The sequence below is a fragment of the Gallinula chloropus genome (assembly GCF_964237585.1).
Source record: "Gallinula chloropus genome assembly, chromosome: 2".
NCBI lineage: Eukaryota > Metazoa > Chordata > Aves > Gruiformes > Rallidae > Gallinula > Gallinula chloropus.
Genome location: NC_140086.1, coordinates 133,220,702 through 133,234,193, shown reverse-complemented (window position 1 = coordinate 133,234,193; position 13,492 = coordinate 133,220,702). Strand labels below are relative to the sequence as shown.

Here is a 13,492-nt window from a genome sequence, read left to right as displayed (position 1 = left end):
AGGCATTCATTTTTTAAATTCAAATCATTCCTGTGATCTGCTTGGCCTCAGTAACGGTTCATTAACATGAACTGAGAAGTGTCAGGCAGCAATACTGAATGGAATAGGAGATTGGGAAGGGGATCAAGTTTTAAACTTGCTTTTACTCTGCAGAATATCTAACATTAAACGACATCCGTCATGCATTAAAGCCCATTCAGACAGTAACACTTGAGACCAATTATGAGCTGGGAGCTGAAAGCTGTGAAACAGCATTTTATCAAGTTGTTTCTACATTATAACTAATATGTAAGTGCAGATCTCTAACCTGTCTCTCACCTACATAATTCCAGACTGGATCCCTGATCTACTCACTGCATATCTGTACTACAAAAAAGTCAAGCTGAGTGCTAGCATGTTCCCTTCCACCTATGCCCCTAACTGCAGAAAAGACCAGGGCTACCTCATGCTTCTACTATGTCTGAAGCATGAATGTTTAGGGCAGCTCTTACTGTTTTGTTGTGATTGCAAAGGCATGTTCTTGAAAATATTTAGGATTAATATTTTAGGTCATTAATTGCATGAGTTGCTGGCATTGCTGATATCTAGGTATACCAATCAAGGGATTACATCATCAACTCCTAAATGATATCCTGCTCTCTCAGAGGTCTTGGAGTGCACTTTTGGTTAGATGATCTTCAGCTCTGAGAACTCCCCTAACAACTAAGCTGCCAGATTTTGTCCCACTTGTCAGTCACTTTGAATCAAATGACGTAACAGAGGCAGTGAGGAAATGGTAGGGAAAGCTGACCCACTGCAGTTTACTTGTTTGGCACCAAGTTTTAGAAACCCACAGGATCCCTCCTTTTGTGCTTTTGGGTACCCACATCACCCAGTTTCCACAGGTGACAGTCTGATCTTGGCAAAAAGACTGTAGCCTCTTTCAGGACTTGAAGGATAAATTACAGCACTGACATTGTAGTCTAGGCTATAAAAATTGGGGGATTTGTGTGATGATAAAAAATGGCCATATCGCTAGTACTTCTGAAGTACACTTTGAGAAATCTGCTTGGTGGGTAACTAATTCAACATTTCTATGACAGAGTAGGAGAAGAATGCTCCTCACCTATATTTTATCATGCCTCTGATACACTAAAATTTAAACTTAGGCACTTGGAATTTAAATCAATATAATTACTGGCATATAAAGTTAAGCATGTCTTGAAAGTTTGTATGACTGAACTTTAGGCACTTTGACTGGATTGTTAGAATGCTTGCTATCTACAAAAATGATTTCTTTTCTGTAGGAAATCTTATGGAGAGGCTGGAGACCCGGGTCACTAAATCTTTGAAAGGCAAGTCATATATTAGAAAGTGGAATACTGTTTCCAGTTTAAATTTTTTGGCCTCTATGCATGATTATTATGAATTAAAAGAAAACTATTGTAACTTCAAAGTTGCAGTGTAAAAATGTAGTAACTCATATTTTCACGCAACTAACACAAAACCATAAACTGAATAGCTGCTTTTGCTCACATGAAATGAAGCTGCTGTATAAAATTGCTCTGTTTTTTAGCTGCAGAATTTGTAGTTATATGTGAGTGTGTACCTCTTCTAAACAGGGCAATGAGGTGTTGAAATGGGAGGCACAACAATATAAAATATTTCTTTGCATATATAAAATTTTAACATTTATTTTTAAACATATCACAGAGTTCAGAGAAACAGGAAAAAAATAAAGAGAGAAAATAAACCTTACCTTTCTCCTTGTTTCCCACCACTTTTAGGATTGACAAAAACTAAAAGTGGATGAGTGCCTGGAACTGGAGTGATCTAAAAGAAGGGAATAACACAGCCACTCATTAATGCTGTGTGTTGTATTCATTTTTTTCCTATAGTAGACAGAAAACAAAAAGCTTAATGCAAACTCTATGTTATGCTATGTAATCCAGCTGGAAGCAAATCCATAATGTGAAATAATCCTCACTTCATTAATTTGCCACATATTGCAAGTGCCTTTTTTTATTTTTTAATGCTAGCTGCCTGTCTTACAGCTGTGATGCCTTTTCAACCTATAATTCCATTGAAATATTGATATATATAGGTTACAACCATCAATAGAAAACTCTCAATGCAAGAAACGCATTACTGATTTTGCCAGTAATTTCCTACAGAAAAAGCTAAGAAGAATCTGTATTTGTTGTGAGAAACAACACTATACTATAAAGGTCAAATACAGCAAAATAAAATTTTAAACTTAACTGAGTAATTTTTTTTTTTAAGTTACAGAAACCTTTAATATTTCATATGATTTGAAATAACACACCTTTAAAATGCAATAAGCAAAACAATTGTAAATTCCTTTAAACAACTGAGAAAACTTCAAAAAGTAGACAAGAAAACGTGAAAGGAGGACAGGCCTGAGGAAAAAAATGGAAGGGAGGATATACTGAAGAAAACAATGACTACAACCATGTTTTTAATTCTTTTGTGAATGGAAAGTTTTACATGACCACACTAATGTTTAGCTTCACAAACTAACACTTTCCTTCAAATTAATAGTGTTAGTCTGCACATTCAGATACCTCAAGACATCACTGGTTTTGCTCCATAGACTTTGAAGAACATAAAAAAGTTAGATCAGATGGTCTCTGTAATACCTGGTTTTGAATCATCAATCTATGTTATTCATAATAAAAATTATCATACTTAGACAAGCATCAATTCCAGAATGTTTAAAAGCATATTAAGTGTTCAAAGTCAACATCTCCAAAGTCATGCACTAACAAGTTCAGAGGCAAGGCTTAGACTGTCTCTTTTTCATAATGATACTTTGAAAGCTCTTGCTTCAAATCCTTATTCGTAATTCCTGAAATAATAAAATCTTTTCAGCTGAATATTTCAGAAAATGTAAGTTAAGCCAGAAACCAAGAAGCTAAGCTAAGGAGACATACAGGCATCCTATAGTCATAGGCATATAATCCTACAGACATCTAAAAACACTTTTCTTCTTGTATGAGGTGTTAGGAACTAGTGTGTCAACTCCATCCATAACTTTAAAAACAATAGATCCAAATCTGTTTCAATATATTCAGCAATAAGTAAAAACTCGGCAAAATCAGTAGAATTACACCTAGCATAAAACCAACCCAGTATTACATTCTGTCACAGTATATTGCTACAGTAAAGTGCTGTATGTTGAAACATACATCAAATTGCAGGATATAGTGAAGTATGTCATATATTTAATTTTTATCTACTGTTTTAATCAATTTTAGTTATTTAGCCAATTCCCACGATGTTTGTTCCTGTGAACTAAGTGTAAACCAATGGTGCTCATTGTGACAGAGATGGACTACCTACTGAAATCCCTTAGGACGCAGGTTAATTAATGACACTCATCCTAGGGTTATATATGATCTATTACTTCCTCTAATTAGAAATAATAATCCTGATCATTATGCTGGTTAGCTAGAAAGAAGTAAGATGAATGTGCTTAACTATGATTAATTGTCTAGAAGTCACGCAGATCTCCATTGCCACTAAGTTATCTGCTCAGTGCTGTCTGATGGAAGGGAGGTTGTGTCTTGATACTTTTCTCAACAAAAGCTAAATGATGAACTTATTTCTATTTTAAATCTTTTATTTCAAAATTTAACCATATTATTACAAGTAGAAGGTTTAGCTCCATAAAAAAATCTGATAACCACTTTGAGTTCCACTCAAATCCAAAATAAGTTCCTTTGAATTAGTTTCTTACAGCTTTTCCAAATTACTTTTCTAGATAACATTGATCTTCCCATATAATAAACAATAGAACTAAAGATTTGGACTAAATTAATGAATATTTTCAAGCCATAACCTAGCATGACTTAATGGCAATCTCCACAATTTTATCAGAAAAGTGACTAAAATAAACCAAAACAAAACATGATGTAACAATTACATATAGCTTCTTCCAAACTGAAAATAGAGGTGTGACAGGGGTAGTACGAAGATTTGGTCGCCATCTTTCATTAGCTATCTTGGAAATTTAAATCAGACAAATGCAGTTAACATCATGATCAAGTATTTAGAATAAAGGCGGCTCCAAAAAAGAAGTGTCAGAAATCCTTTTCTTGTTCCTTGAAATCACTGGAGATCATGTTGGAAGTAGCATAGTCTGGCCAGATATAGGAGAATTAGTCTTGAATGCTTTCATCAGCTACAGCAATTTTTTTCCTCTATCATCTTTAGGAAAAATATTAACATTAATTACTAGTTATATTTTTGGAATCTTATATCTTTGTGGAAATAGTTAGAAAATATACAACCTGGGAGTGAAAAAAAACCCACTGTCTCACTAAGCTCAGCCTATCACTATAGTACCCTTCAAGTTCCACCTGATCACAATGATCAGGTTATCAAAAAATTAATAATTGTTGCTAAGATTAATTCCTGTTACTCCACACCAGTTTTATCCAACAGAGAAAAAACAAAGCAAATAAGGGTCATCACTGAAGAATTATTTCTAATGTTACCACTATGATTACCATTATTGCCTTGTGTGCTACATTACAGGTGTGACATTACTGAACAATGTTGGGCACTTCAGAAAATATTTAATACATTTACCACACATTTAATACATTCTACCATCTTAGTCCTCACTCTTTCTTTCTCTCCTCCTCAAGCAATAATAAATAAAAGCAACAATAAATTCTAGGCTTTGGATTCATCTTGTAAAGAAGATAAAACATACAGTTTGGATCATACTAACAAACTTGTAGAAAATCTTATGCCATAACAACCTGAAAGCAGAAGTTTTAATTATTTAAGGTTGTGTGTGCAGGATTCAGTGGTGCTAGGGGTTTGCTGGTTTCAACAGATAAGGCACTACATCCCAGGCACTGTACCCTGTAAGTAGGAAACAGAGACTTGAAAAACACCTGGGCATAAACAATCTAATGCTTGGGGTAAAAACCAACATTCATAATGACAAACAGTGTTGCTACCAAAAGGAGGTATCAGAGACACTCCTCAATCTGGAGCAGCTGGGCGCACTAGAATTGCATGGATACCACTCAAGGGTTAGAAAACTACGTGTGCTTCCTCTAGCACCAGTTCACTGGTTTATAAGAACAAGTCTTCGCACTGTGACTGATTAAAGAACCTGAGTTTTCTGTCAATGGATACTCTATGCCTTTTGATTCACGTTGTATCTGTCATGGATGATCTGGATAGCAATGCAGCCTGTGATGCACTGTCTGTGATGTACTTACTCATGGTAAGTACAAGCAGACAACCTTGAAAGGGATAATGATTGCTTTCAGGTTCTACTGGACCATCAAAGGAGCAGCCATGTGTCTGCAAAGGTTTTAAGGTTTGGGGTTATTTCCTTTTTCTTTTTTTTTTTTCCCTTTGGGTTGTCATAACAAGAAAGTTGCACTAACCTAAAAAGATGAAACAATAAAATAAGCCTTTCTAGCCTGACACAGTAAGTTATATAAATAAATATGTCTACAGCATTTGATTGATATATACACACATTTTACTGAACCTCAATTGCAACACATTAAAAGATGCAGAGAACAGTCTACTATGTATAACAGATGATTATCACATTGTTATCATGATGCTCATTGAAGTTCTGAGGAAATAAAGAAGCAGCGTCATATACATGAACATCAACTTTATTCAAAATTATTCATTCTCAAGGGAAAGAAGTCAAGCAGTCCAGACAGAACTTCTGCCATGCCTCCAAATAACCTCCCTACCATAACATTAGCTCCTCACACACAGAGGTTTTTCTCTTAAGTAGAAAAAGCTTCCATTTTTATTCTAGATGTCACCATTACTGAAACCATCTTGCTTCTCTCCACTCTTAATTATGATGTACCAAATACCCTACTTGGAAATATGTGGACAAATAATATCCTTGAAGTTTAGTCCACTCATCTATTGTTAACAGGTCCAAATGAAAATAATGAACAGTTACTTGGACACAGACTCAGAATTATAACGTAAGTTCACAAAATGGTGCATGATAGACACTGAAACAATCAAGTTCAGCTTCACATCGCATCACAGTGTTTTAAAGGTAGTTTCCCCTCCTTCTTAATCTGTTTGGAAATCCCACCAATCACATGAGAAGCAGATTTGCTCCACAGGATTCCTCTACAGGTAGCAGAATTTACCTTATCATTTTATTTTCAAATATGCAAACATAAAATAACAGGAGGAAGAGTATATAGGAAAAAAAATCATTTTACAGATTGCTCACTCTATCACTGTCTCATACACCTAAAAGTATCTTCTTAAAATTAAAGTAACAATAATCACACCTGAAGGCCTTGTCCATCTACAGTCACAGAATTTGCTCTTTGCATTTTGTTCCGTTCTCCTAGTTTGTTCATTTGCTGTGGGCAACTCTTTTCTTTTTTCACTGTTGCCTGTCTTTCCTTGAAAATAAAAGAGAAAAGGAGAAAATGGAATATTTAATAAATAATATAATGCTATACAACTGTAACCAAGACTGTGCTTCACAAAGTTCCAGAGTAATGTCAGATTCTGCTTTAAATGAAAATGAGATCTCAGTCAAGTTATTACACAATGTCTGGCCACTTCACATAACATCTATCTATGTGCCTGGACATTCCATAATGACTAGGCAATAGATGGATGAAAAGTGTGCAGTCACAACACAAATTAATGCAATGATGTGAAAAGATAATCTGACATTGCCAGGATGGCATTTTGAACCTTGAAAGCCAATCATACAAAATACTTGCTTGTTTAATAAGCATTTCATAAGACATCATTAATTTATCAAAATTTCTTCCTAACTGCTAGCAAAGGTTGGATATTTCAAGAATACTTTACTGGTTTGGTAAAATAAACTTGTTTTAAATGTATCATAACCAATTGGATAAGTGGCTTTTAATAAAGTACGTATTTTCTATCAGAAAGAAACCAGAATCTACATCAGATTCTAAGCCATTGGCACCTTTTGATGCTAATAGCACAATCAGATGATTATTTGAAAGACGAAAGCTCAGAAGTATGTTGCTGTTATATTTTCAACTGTTGTCAGGTCATTTCAGAGAACTCTAGGTGAAAAGAAAAAAAAAGTCCCTGCTCTTTGTGTCTCATTTATCCTATTTATAAACTGCACCCAGCATGTCCTTTCACGTTGTCCAAAAATGCACCAGAAATTAAGACAGCAGATGTTTATCAAATAGAATCAGTGTCCCCAGTCCCGACTGCACCCCAGCCACTTTCCTCACTTCACCAGTGCAAGGAGGTTTTAAACTAGTCAGGGGAATGGGCTGGCACAAAGCTGCCTCACTAGAAAGGAGCATGAAGGACACTGTCGCACCCCCTGCAACTGCAGCTAGTAAGCAATTCATTAAATGTTACCATTTACGTTCAGTACCAGGCCAAACCCATCTCCGAGGTACCTCTGATAAAGCCTTAGGGACTGCAGGAGCAATTAATCCACACCACTCCCTCTGGAACAGTTTAAACTGGTAAGAAACACTGACACAGATTCCCTGGCAGGAAGGGAATAACTCCTGGCTTAATACAGTGCCTCCCAACTATTCCTGTAACACAGATGCAGACCATCAGTACTTTTATATCATCTTTGGTTTTCTTAAATTTGAGCCTGACACAGCCTCAACATAATCCTGATGTAAGTAGTAGTACAAGTCACACCAAGGTGCTTTGGGCAGCCAAGCACTTTGGGTAAATGACAATCTGACCACGTTTCCTATAAAAGGACTGACAAACCTATGTCACAGAATAAAAACCACAGGGGAGTCTACAGTATTTCCCGTATGCAGTGTGATTCCTAAGAGGTTATTTAACTGAGCTCTTGGATGCTTTGAGTAACTTGATGAGTTCTAGAGGAGGTCCAAGAGTCTAGACTATAGTACCATTGCTTTGAACGGAAAACACTAAAAGCAATTAGAGGTATTCATCTCAGCCCTAGCCTTTGAAACACAGACAAGCACTGTCCATATCACTGCCTAAGAAATCATCGACCACGCACTCATCTATTTGATTATTTTTTGGAAACTAGAACTAGGATGAGGCACGCGACAAGAATAACATTTGTGAACTAACACAAAACATTAATGCACAATGGTATTGGTTACTACCAAGGTTGGAGAGCAAGAAACTTCAGTATGAATGAATCATCATACTTCATTACAGATGTAAGATGCAGCTTTGCGGCTTTAAAAAACTCTGCAACTAACTACCCTTAAAAGTCACTACATTTTATAAAAAGTAAGCATATCGTGCTAAATGGGATTTTATATGGCAGCCAGATCCAGCTCTTGGATATTGGAACATCTTCAAAAAAATCAAATCAGATTTGTATCAGTAATGCAGACACAGAGTTAGTAAAAAAAAAAATCCTGATTTTAAAAACAGGGTTGGAGAGCAAACTTTTTAAAGTCTAGAAAAATGCTAAGCTATAACAGCATATTTGTGATAGTTCAAAGAAAAAAATAACATAACAAATTCAGCACACTGAGTATGTGCACTTAGGTTAAAAAAATTACTGTTCAAAGGAGGCCTACTTATAAAGTAAGCACTAAAAGTCTTCTTGCATACATGATGCTATTACTTAGAGGAAAAGTATTTATACATTGCTGAGAACTGTCTTTATATAAAGGATGTATACCACAGTGCCCAAACCTGCTGTTATCAATCATTTACCAGCAAAATGCAGTAACGATTACCTCAAGCAAAGTTTTGTATATTGTCTGTTTGGGTTTTTTTGTTCCATCATAAAACAGACAGCAGCAAAAAGCCTCAGCTGGCCCTGGCCCTATGACTGCTGCATCAGCAAAATTCCTCCTCCAATTTATATTACCTGTCCCATAAGCAAAACAATTACTTGACTCAGAAACACAGCTTATCCTAAGTAGTGACTTAGATTCAGTCATACAGCTTACATAATATAAAGGAAAAACTATATTCATGAAACAGAACTGCCTAAAGTGTTATTAAAAAAAAATTAATATGGATAACTTCACCTCATTACCATTGAAGGTCTGCTTAGTTCAGTGATTTTTCAAGAAAGTACAAATAAAGTGTTTTGCATCACTCATATGTGTGTGATTCCATAACACATGTCAACACATGAACAAATAGTGTTCTCTGAAAGACATCTGAAGAAGCTAATAGGAGATTCTGAAATTCCTGTAATTATATATCCTATAATTTTTTTACATGTGTCGTACAAGTCAGCATCAGACTTACAGTTTGTATGAAATAATACAATGTGGATCTTAATTCTACTGAATATATCTATTAATGAAGCAAAGATTTACCATTTTATTAAAAAATACATTTTAAATATTCTTGCACTGGTACTTTGTTTTATATATAAAATAAAAATCCGATCCAGTTGTTCCTTTCTGGAATTATGACATTACTAAGGTACCCAAAAGTGTCAGAAACTTAACAGTGTCATTCTTTTTAAAGGCAATAACAGTTAAATAAAATTTCCTGAGAAAAATTCTAGTAATGTTAAGAAAAATTTGACATGCATTGAATATGTGTTTTTTAAAAACATAAAAAAATATATTTTTTCAAGGTCAGAAATGTTTCTACAACAGTTGTGCTGTATTTAGTATCTTGTTAATTAAAACATACAAATGACAAATGTATCTGTGAACCATTTTGTTTAGTGGACATGCATGAGGTTGATAGAGATACTGAATACAGCATTTTAAAAGCTATTGTACATTTTGATGGCTCAAAGAATCAAGCTTGTCTGTTCTTTCGGTGTGTGCCAGAGCACAAACCTTTCAAAATAGTACTTACCACAACAACAACAAAAAAATTTCCACCCATTTTTGCACCTCTCAAGCCTTCTTTCCTCCCCTTGAACTCCCACTTTGAAGTCAATATCCTTCAACTGGAGTTGCCATTCAGTATTGCTCCAGAGAGATCACTGTCAGATGAGAACTATTCAATTTCATCTACCCCTTATTAATCCAAATAAGAAAAAAAGAATTGATAACTAAGGGCCTTTCGAATGACAACACAGAATACCATGCCTAGATTTTTAGTTCAGCCCCAAAATGCACTTTTATAGCAAGAATGCACAGTATCATGACCGTTAGTACTCGTGCGTACATGGATGCCTCCCGTTACGCACCTCAGGGAGCAAACCTCCTAAAGTGGGTAGAGTCTGTTGGAAAAAGAGAATGTTAGGCTGCAACACCAAACAGCTGGGATGGCAAGGGGCATGGCGAGAGCGCTCATGAGGAACGCTGCCACGGTTGTACTGAACTACAAACGTAAACGGCGCTTTTTTACATGTTTGCACAACTGTACTCCCCCAATGTTTTGGCTGTCATATTATATAATTTATATTCTGGGAAATGCGTGGGATCATTTTTATCAACAGCTAAAAATATTAGAAAACCTGAGGACTATATTCCTTTGGATAGTGAAAAGAGCTACTTGGTACCTCAGAGTATTCTTTATATATTATCTTCCAAGTCTTTGAATCCTCACCCAAAGCAAGGAATCTTATTTAAAAAGCTTTCTTCTACAATTGACAAGCTATACAATATTCATTCTCAAAAAGTACTTCTCTTGTTTCTTTATATAGACGCATAGCCTTTTCCTTTACAGAAAACATCAACATTTAGAAATACCCAATTCCATCACAGCTGTTACAAGAAAACAGATGAAGTAACCAGTTGCTTACTAAATAGTTACCTCTTAATATTGTAACTGTAGATTCAGAATCCAGTGCCAGGGCAGCAAAAAATGCTTTTCTCCATCTTGTTTCTTAATCAGTAAATGTACATTTATTTTTCTGGATTGTTTCTTGTACAGCTAATATTATTTAAAACCATTTGTCTCATAGATCAAAAATCAACTTATTTATACATTGAATAGAACTGTAAAGCCATTAGTGAACCGTTAATACCATTACAGTTTATCAAGTAACTAATGAAAACTTGACATTCCATCTTATAATTACTTCTTTTATACTATATGCCTTTCAATGAGGCACATAAACTATGGTCCAACTTGAGGATGGGGATACATAAGGAGAGAACCAAATTCTATGTTAATATGCATAAAATGAAATGGATATTAAAAATATATTTTATTTTAGAACTCAAACTTGAAAGATATTTATCAGGGGAATCTGGCCCTGGAAGATCAGATGGAATACATGGAATACCATGTAAAAGGTATCCTCAAATGTTTGCAGGATGAAGGCCATGGAACTTTAAATATGTGACTTGAATATCAAACTGATGCTTTGGATTTTTGTAGGAAACTTGGAGAAGGTTGCTCCACGATTCTTTAAATCTATTTTATTTAATCACACGTGAATCTCCAAGGAATGAAAAACCTGTGCTTTAATATGCAATGAAATATTAGGATAGGTACACCTTGACTGTTATTTTGTAAACCTATGTGGCATTCAAGACCTCATTTGCAAAAATTTAATTCCATGCAATTTCTGTCCATAGTTACAGAACAGCAAAAGAGTCAAAGATTCCAACTCCCTGAAAATTGCATAACTCCCACCACCACTACCCCAAAGCCCTGGGGAGCAGTATATTTGTAGTATCTATTAGATACCACATCCAATGCACTATGATATAGATGTGCTAAAATATTTTCAAAATTTACTCTGTATTTCCAGATCTAACCATGTGTACATACTAATTAGAAGGGTCAATATTAGGACACCGTGTCATGCCACCTTGAAAGCTCACAGACCTGTAGCACAATACCCAGCTCCACATCCATGGGCTGAAGCTAAGTGTCATCCCATGGACAAAATTAGTAACCAATTCACTAGCAAAAATACAGTCCAGTGAGCTGTAAATGTCTATACTCTAAAGGAAAAGTAATGCTTCCAATTTATTTATTAATGTTTCTATTTATTTATAATTTTGATTATAATTTATTGTCTTGCTAGAAACATTTGCAGCTAAGAAAAAAGATAGCTCATCACATTATGTCAGAAGGTGGTATTTTGTCACCCATATTACTAAGCCAAAATATGTAGAACAGAAACAATGTGATTTGATTTCAGATTTTTCTGAAGATCGAATCACTAGATGATAACTTATATATATATTTTATGTTGGTTGTTTACTATGTCTTAATGAAGATGTAAAAAACCACACATCAAAATCACAGTCAAGGATTTCTCATTTAGAATGTCGGTCTCAGTTCATTTAGTTGGCTGAAGATAACTTCTCTTACAGCTTGCACCCATTCAATATATGCATCAACATGCACCACCTGTACGGCCAAAGACCTTAAATTTAATCCACAACATAAAACGAAGGTAAGGTATAGCAGACAATTATGTACATCGACCAAAAAAGAAAAGAGTTGGAAAAGAACTTTGAAAATAAAAGATGTTAAATTCCAATGAGAGAGGATGTAAGGAATAAACTTAGGGACAGACAGTAGCGATGAGTTGTGGGCAGGCAACTAGATATAACTTAAAATGATTGAATGGCTGCCATTTCAGTTTATCAGCATCTTATTATTTTAACATTGACCTGTGTTTGCTGAACAGATAATTAGTTAGGAAGATACATTTTCCTCCAGGGCAATTATTAATTTCCTTCTGACTTCAAAGAAATGAAAAAGCTCTTAGTGTAGATAAGCACACCATTATATTTCAAGTCTGTTTTAGATTCTCAGAGAACTGAATCTGCAATATGATATGCAATTGAAAAGGAAAAATGTTTTGTTTTTTAAAAAAATGTTTCAATTGCTACATCATTACCTAATAATGAACAACCTGATTTCAATTTCCCTCCCTACGGAAGGATGTATATTCAAATAACTAGTTTTTGTAGTATCTTTGCTCAGAAATTCAGAAAATGGCTAGTACTCAACTTCAAAGGATCAAGTTCCTCATAAGGATGCTTACATACTGCACTGACTTTCTGCACTCCATGTTGAGCTCAGATTCAAAGGAGTTAAAACTGATCTCTACTATAATGAAAACAGAAGAATAATTTCAGGATTAAAACTGGAAAAGGGATTAAGACATCTCATTCTTCAACCAGCAACTGCCAATTCCCTTTTTCTTTGTCTACATCTCTGCTTTCCTATGTTAGTAACATTCACCTACCATAGAGAAAAATAGTTTTAGTAAAATATATTATAAGACATGGAAAAATATCTATTGAACTATGCAGCAAGTACAACAGAGCCATCAGCTAGTGTATCTAGTCTCTCTAAATACTGATATACAAAGAAAATTCTTGTACAATATTTTGCACTTAAGTTTTGTATTACTTTTTGCCAGTATCTCAATATGCTATTATTTACACAAGTTTGAAGCTACAGATTATAATGTATATTGTTCAGTGGCGCAAGGCTCACTGTTTAACTAAAACATGTGTAATCTGCTGAGTATATTGTTTTATGTCCCTAAATAGAACTAGTCATAAAAGACTTTTTAACATTTATGTTCTTGAACAACAAAATGATAGACAAACCCAAAGCAATTCAAATA

At 34.8% G+C, this 13,492-nt stretch overlaps 1 protein-coding gene across 4 annotated transcripts in view; it reads right to left on the bottom strand.

The window, feature by feature from the left end:
* DGKB (diacylglycerol kinase beta) overlaps window positions 1-13,492 on the bottom strand; it is a gene marked incomplete at both ends in the record, with an annotated part of 316,588 nt that overhangs the window by 217,294 nt on the left and 85,802 nt on the right. For 2 of the 4 annotated variants that reach the window (XM_084260022.1, XM_084260023.1), the window contains 3 exons: window positions 1,739-1,812; window positions 6,303-6,419; window positions 10,136-10,168. In XM_084260022.1, the coding sequence (XP_084116148.1) occupies window positions 1,739-1,812; window positions 6,303-6,419; window positions 10,136-10,168 (224 nt within the window). The remainder of the gene's footprint in view (window positions 1-1,738; window positions 1,813-6,302; window positions 6,420-10,135; window positions 10,169-13,492) is intronic. The other 2 variants (XM_084260024.1, XM_084260025.1) reach the window with 1 other exon arrangement.